At 32.8% G+C, this 7,369-nt stretch overlaps 2 protein-coding genes across 3 annotated transcripts; one reads left to right on the top strand and one right to left on the bottom strand.

The window, feature by feature from the left end:
* Window positions 1-963: 963 nt before the first annotated feature.
* LOC145739280 (dnaJ protein homolog 1-like) lies at window positions 964-2,936 on the bottom strand. Its single transcript, XM_081994771.1, has 2 exons — window positions 1,953-2,936; window positions 964-1,731 (listed from the first exon to the last, which is right to left on the bottom strand). The coding sequence occupies exons 1-2, from the start codon at window positions 2,775-2,777 to the stop codon at window positions 1,498-1,500; spliced, it is 1,059 nt and encodes a 352-aa protein (XP_081850897.1). The 5' UTR covers window positions 2,778-2,936; the 3' UTR covers window positions 964-1,497.
* A 1,696-nt stretch (window positions 2,937-4,632) lies between these two features.
* Dsor1 (mitogen-activated protein kinase kinase 1) lies at window positions 4,633-7,215 on the top strand. Of its 2 annotated transcripts, XR_014180932.1 has the most exons (5): window positions 4,633-4,980; window positions 5,051-5,684; window positions 5,739-6,068; window positions 6,123-6,903; window positions 6,962-7,215. XR_014180932.1 is itself a non-coding variant. In XM_081994770.1 (4 exons), the coding sequence occupies exons 1-4, from the start codon at window positions 4,871-4,873 to the stop codon at window positions 6,216-6,218; spliced, it is 1,170 nt and encodes a 389-aa protein (XP_081850896.1). In that variant the 5' UTR covers window positions 4,633-4,870; the 3' UTR covers window positions 6,219-7,215. The 2 variants fall into 2 exon arrangements, 1 of the variants encoding a protein (XP_081850896.1); XM_081994770.1 differs by having other exon boundaries at window positions 6,123-7,215.
* Window positions 7,216-7,369: the final 154 nt, after the last annotated feature.

Below are 7,369 nucleotides of genomic sequence, written 5' to 3'. Positions count from 1 at the left end.
CAGTATGTTTTAGATTTTTTTCGGTTTGTGGTGAATAAAGTAAAACACGAGTCATGTCACTTTCAAATAAGTTCATTTTTGTCGCGATAGTTTTCTCTTTGAAAGTCCCATACCTGTGTATAGTACTACAACAAAAATATAATTAATTGCAGCTATTTAAATGTAGTAATTTTTGATTTCAGCTATAAAATAAATGTTGTCGCAATTAATGGTTCAAGTGGCCAATGTGTGTGTCCTCATAAATTGCTCCAATGTATAAAACAGCAACGTAAAAAAGGATCAATAATTTACAAGCTTTAGTTGTGGGTTTTAATGCATCATAAATTTTGTCAATCAAGAAATGTTAAATTTGCAGAATCCAAAAGTGCTTTTTGTTAATTTGAAATGAAATTCTTGTCTTGTGTCAGTTAGGTGTTTAATTGAAGTTAAAAGTTTGTAGTTGTCCTGCCATGCACAGAAATTGTTTTTAACATATTAGTCTTTTTTTAATAGTAAAACTTCTTGTTATACTTGGCCACACACTTTGCCTTCATAATAATCATCTAGAAAGCCAGTAGGTGACTAAGAAGTAAGAAAAGTAGGCATACAGCATGCCTACGTGTCTACGTATTTTGGAAATAAAAATCGGTCGCCAACTCTGCGCGCCTATATATGGTTCCTATGATTAATCAGACTTTTGCTTTGAACTTGAATACTGGTTCAAGAGGTACCTGATTACAATAATACAGTTTGAGAGGACTTTATTTTTAACGTTCTATTGAATTGGTTCAGATGGAATTACCAAAACTGGTTTCCGTAAATTTTTTGTAATGTTGCATGACACCTTGAATTCTCACTTTCATTTTGCAAATCCACTAAATAAAATGCCCAATGGCAACCTAATTAATCAACATACAAATTAAACTGCTGCATATGGTCCTAGCAGAGTGACATTGGATTCAAAATGGAAATAAAACGATAACGACTTTAGAACTGTTTGTTTATTTATAAAATATTCTTAACTAGTGATTTGCATCACAATTTGTTACTTTTAGTACAACGCCTTTATTAAATGCCTTTTCCAATTTTAGTATAGCATAAATAGCAAGTAAACCCACTTGAAAAATAAACATAATTCCTGCTGTTTAAAACTCATTATGGAATAGAGAGTACCTTACAAACATTTACCAGTTACATTATTAACACATAAAAAAAACAAATTATAAAAAATAATTTATTAAAGAAAATCTTAAGTTACATCTACAAACAGAGTAAACAAATATACAGGTTTCCAAAACTACTTAAAAATGAACATATATTAATTATTACAATAGAAACAAATGTACATGTGTTCAAACTAACAACATTTTTTTGCTGATTTCCCTAGTCCAGTGCAAGAAAAGAGAAAAATTATAAATAAAGAATTCTTGAGGTTTTATTTAACATGTTTAACTTTCATTCACTGTACTAAAACGTACAATTTGCATTTCTACAATTATTACTTATTAAATAGTTTGGTTAATTTGGTAAAGTATCATACAAAATATCCTTAACTGATTGGGACAAGTTATCTGGGAATTTGATATCAAAATTAACTATAAGATCTCCCTTACGTGATGGTTCCTTTGGCAGTGGTAATCCATAACCCTGAATGCGTTTCACAGTGTTAGGCTTAATTATCTCAGTCGTGTAATGTAGAGGAAGGCTTTTACCAGACATGGTCGGAACTTCAACTACAGTCCCACACAGAGCCTGAAACAACAAAAAAATATTTAAGTAAGTCTTATTTGGGCAAAGTATGGTAAACTATAGTGCAGGAGTCAAAATAGCCAGGATACTTTATTTTTAATACTGGCGTCAGAGTAGGTCAAGTAAAGCCAGCTAAATTTAGAACAATATTAAAATTCTAATTTTATAATTTGAACTGTGTGCAAAATTTAGAATCCTACTTAAAGAAAAAAATTAAAACCTACCTGTTTGAGTGAAACTTTAGCTGTATATCTGATATCACTCCCTTCTCGTTTGAAGAGGGGATGTGGTTTGTCCCTAATGATAAACACAATATCAGCAGGGATTTTATTTCTCTCCTGGTCACCTTCTCGCTGGAATGTAATTTTTGTTCCTGCTTTCCAACCTGGCTTCACATTGATGGTCAACACTTTATCCTCCTTCTTTGTAGTACCATCTGGTTGTAACACCTTCCTACTAATCTTCATTTTCTTGGTACATCCTTTGGTTATGTCTTCAAGGCTAACATATAAGTCATATTCAATTGGTGGATCTTGAATTTTGTCTTTATTTCTGTTTGGACTTTGGAAGTTGAAAGAGTGACTTCTGAAGGCGCCTCCAGGGCCACCTCTAGGCCCACCACCACCAAGAGAAGCAAATGGATTGTCCACATCCATTTCATCTTCTGGCATCCCAAACATTCTGGAGTTATTGTCACCAAAATCAAAGAAGGCAGAAAATGGCGTTGAATTGCCAAAGAATTGGGCAAACGTTGCTCTAGCGTCGCCATGATAGGTGTATGTGAAGGGTTCTCCAGGTCCTCCCGAACCACCTCCTGAAGATCTTTCTCCTTTCAGCCCTTTTTCTCCATATTGGTCGTAAATCTGACGTTTTTTCTTGTCGGAAAGGACCTCGTATGCTTCGGCGACCTCTTTAAACTTCTCTTCAGCACCAGGTGCCTTATTTTTGTCCGGATGGTATTTCAATGCCAACTTTCTGTATGCTTTTTTGATGTCATCGTCACTGGCTTCTTTGGTAATACCCAAAATTTTGTAGTAATTTTTGCCCATTTTTAAAAACTAAACGTTTTTCTGCACAACACTATTTTATTTTAAACTCAACTCAACACACTTCTGTTCGCAATATTCGGAAACACGCACTAGAAACGTAACAACCTTCTTTCTCAAAAGCGTAAAATACACTCCCATGCCTGCGCGAGCATCTTGCTTTTATTTAAAGGCTAACACAACATGAACGAGAACGGTCATGAATGTTCGGGAATCTACTGGAGACACAGCGTCGTATCATTCGGATGGTTAGTTATGCTTCTTTTTCTACCGACCTCTGAAGTGTTTTTCTTTATAACAATCTCGGTGAATCAAATAACTAAATCTGTTTTTTTTCTCTGAGTAATATAGTGCTTAGATTTTCAACTGAAATTCATTAAAATCTATTATTATATTATGTTGGGAAAACCCTGACATGCCGCCCTTGATCGGAAATTTACTCTTTGTCAGATGATATTCTTTTATTTGAAACAGTCCAATCCTACTAATCCGGATCACCCCACCTGACTTGATTTATTTTTATTTTCCACACAAAAATACAGAACTTTTGGCCTACACGCGCTGCGTGATTTAAAATAAGATACGATATTTTTAGACGACACTTAAAAATTAAACCACAAACATTTTAATTGTTTTTTATTCCAGGTTAAAGATTATAAAAATACAATAATCAATACATCATAGATTAAACAACGTGGCAACCACGATAAAGTAACGCCAATTAACCCTCAAGTAACGCAGAGCAACTGTCAAAAACATCTGTTTTGCGATGTTGCCAGAATAGAGCAGATTTCAATATTTACATATCTGTAGTCTGTACATTATAAAAATGTGGTAAAATTGGCTAGAAAACAGCAGAGTTTTCTAGACTTGTTTTCATGTAGGGTGCCTGGATTTTATCTATGAAGCTCAAAGAATACTCAGTCAAAGAATACGGATGCCATCTGTTGGTGCCTGCTCAAAATAGTGATTACAGAACTCTGCAAGCCTTAGGGTTACTATCTTTTGTGGTTTATGTTTTCTGTAGTGTTAAGATATGATTATAAATTTTACAAAATAATGAGTGATACAGTAGATTGCAGGAAAGCACAATTGTTTTTATTTGCAATGCAGAAATCTTGACATGAAATTTGGTAATAAAACCATTTCTGCCGTAGCTAAGAATCCACTTTAAAATTCTAAGCAGTTAAAAATGCATTTCGAAAAAGAAAATAAAATTTGATCATAAAATTCAAGTTTTTCCAAAATGCATTTTAACTTGCTAGGATCCTAAAGCGGTTGTTTAGCTACTGCGAAACCGAGTTTCAGCTTTATTTAATATCCGGGAATTGTTTTATCACAGATTTTATTATCAATACAGGAATCTTGACACATGGTAAATGCACTGAAAAAATGGTTGCCCGCACTACTTGCCAATTAAACAGAATACTGCAATTTTGAGCGTTGTAGTAACATCAGCCTATATAATTACAATTTACAGGAAACTTTAATTTAGTTGTAATTACTTCGATGAGTTGCGAGTAGAGGGCACCACATGCGGTACTATGCGTGTGGCGCCCTCTGTCCGCAACTTGTTTGAGGTTAAGTGCAGTTAAATCGTTCTCTGTAATTTTCAATCAGATCACATGTTTGTCGGTTAGTGTTAATACCGGAGCACACGTGATGTATTTCAAGTTTTTTTTTATTTGAGACTTGAGAAAGCTCTAAAGCAACCGGTCTTTTAACTCCGACAAAATTTAAGGATCTTTTACTCTTTATTAATACACAAATACTTTAATATAACTCTGGAATGAACATAAAAACCAGTAATATAATTCAACCAAGAAAAGAAGTATGCAATATGAGCAATGTCAAAAGTCAAATTATAGGGATCATAGAGATGATAGATTCGCCTTCGCCCAACTCCAGTGAAAGTGAAAAGACAAACATAAAAATCCTAAATTGGTTTAATTACAAAAAACCTTCTCTAAATAACAACTTAATTTATTTTACCACTAAATGAAAGTTACTCTTAGGTCCAAGCACAAAAATAGTCAGAAATCTAACTCGTTTAACTTGTGTCAGGTAATGTATGAGAAGTACATTTATCCAGCAGGATGTCCAAGAACAAATTAAATCTTACATTACCGCCTGGTTCTATTGAACAAACACCCAACTTAACACCGACTTCAACGTCTTATGAAGAACCACCAAAACCCGCAGACCCGTAAGTACAGGCTTGAGTAAACCATTAAAAAAATAAGAGTCAATTCAATGTTTTCTTTTTAACATTCCAGACCACCTAATGTTCCTAAAACTGGAATAGATCACATAACAGCCCAGTTAGAAGAACTTGATATGGATGATAAGCAGAGAAAAAGTATAGAGATCTTCTTGTGCCAAAAAGAAAAAATATCAGGAGAATTATCAGATGATGATTTTGAGAAACTTGGTGAATTAGGATCAGGCAATGGAGGTGTTGTAAACAAAGTTAGACATAAATCCTCTGATTTAATTATGGCCAGAAAGCTTATTCACTTAGAAGTGAAACCTGCTATAAAAAAGCAAATTATTAGAGAACTTAAAATTCTTCATGACTGCAATTTTGCCCATATTGTTGGGTTTTACGGTGCTTTTTATAGTGATGGTGAAATCAGTATTTGTATTGAATATATGGATGCAGGATCATTAGATCTTATACTCAAAAAAGCTGGCCGCATTCCTGAAAATATTCTGGGCAAAATCACTTTTGCAGTATTGAAAGGACTAAGTTATTTAAGAGACAAACATGCTATTATGCACAGAGATGTGAAACCTAGCAACATATTGGTAAATAGCAGTGGAGAAATAAAAATTTGTGATTTTGGAGTTTCTGGACAATTGATTGACTCCATGGCTAATTCTTTTGTTGGCACCAGAAGCTACATGTCTGTAAGTTAATGTGTAGTGTTTAATATTAAGTAAATTGACTAAAAATGTTTACAGCCTGAAAGATTGCAAGGAACACGCTACTCAGTTCAAAGTGACATTTATTCACTGGGTTTGTCTTTAGTGGAAATGGCTATTGGAATGTATCCAATACCACCACCAGATGCCAAAACCTTAGCAGCCATATTTGGTCAAAGCAAAGAAAGAGACTCACCTGACAGCCCTAAAGCTCCAAGACCAATGGCAATTTTTGAGTTATTAGATTACATAGTAAATGAACCACCACCCAAATTACCATCTGGAATATTTTCTGCAGAATTTGAAGATTTTGTAGACAGATGTCTAAGAAAAAACCCAGATGAAAGAGCTGATTTAAAAACCTTGATGGTAAGTTTGGTTTGTCACCAAAAAATCACAAACTTAATGATAAATTTATTTTAGAATCATCCATGGATTAAAAAGTGGGAGTCAGAAGATGTCAATGTAGCTGAATGGGTATGTCAAACAATGGAAATTCAGCCACCAAACAAATCTTAAGATAACAAATTATTTAAATATACATAAAAATGTTAAAATTGTGATTAATTTAACTGTGCTATCATGCTTAAAAAATAGTAAATCAATATAAGAATGAGTTCTAGATTTAATAATTGTCATGCATATGCAAATAGTAGCAACAAAAAATATTTGACAGGTTTAAAATATTATTTTAAAAACATCCATAAAGTCCACAAACCAAAGTTGGAATACTTCATTCTAGTAGACATGCTTTCAATAGAATTTGTACTGATCTTCAACTTTGTATATGTAAATGTGGCAATAGATTATACCTCAGTGTCATGTATTGATGTAATATTATTACTTTATTAGTATTGTGATGTATTATAGTTATACAGGTATGAAAATTTCAAACTAAGAATCTACTAAACTAAGAACTACTACAGATCAATGTTTTAACAAAGATGAAGCATATGGGTCAGTACAGCAACCGATGTGACGTCATTTAACACTTGATCGTGTGACCACTTTATCATAAAATCTTGTAACTGTTAAAAGGTCAAAGTTTATCTCCATTTTTGTCAAGAGCATTAAATTGCAACAGTTCTCTTTTATGATGGAATTCTGATTTAAAACCTTGATAAGTGAAAATGCAGAAAAATCAAAATAACCTTGCATGTGTCCAATTTAATCATATTTGTAAGGTATTTATGAATGGAAAACTGTATACAAGTGTGGAAATTTCAAAATTGTTAATAGAAAATCAAGGATAAAAAAGAGAGCTATTGCAAACTGGTGGTCTTCATAAAGATGGAGAATTGTTCTCTCTGTTGAAATTTCCATATCTGTTTAGTATATTAGAACGGTTTACAAAAGCATCAATTAAGCAAAAAAGTTGAAAATGAGTTAAATTGTTTCCTTTGAAGTGTTTTATTTGTGATAATGTTTATTCCGATGCCTAGAGAAATATGTATTTAAGTAGGAACATTTTTCATATGTAACTTATTAATAAAGTCCGGATTAAAAAACAGTAAAATCGTGAAAAAAAGCGCTTAATAAGCAAAATTATTTTCCTGAAAAAAGCATAAAAATCTGTAAAATGCAAATATTTTTACTTTTTTTGAGTTCTAGAATTTTTTTAAAACTTTTAAACTGCTTTAGAAACATACCAAAGATTTTAGACATAGAGA

This window comes from Ips typographus, linkage group LG16, assembly GCF_016097725.1.
Source record: "Ips typographus isolate SLU linkage group LG16, UJ_Ityp_2.0, whole genome shotgun sequence".
NCBI classification, from domain to species: Eukaryota; Metazoa; Arthropoda; class Insecta; order Coleoptera; family Curculionidae; genus Ips; species Ips typographus.
This window is presented reverse-complemented; position numbering and strand designations above follow the sequence as displayed.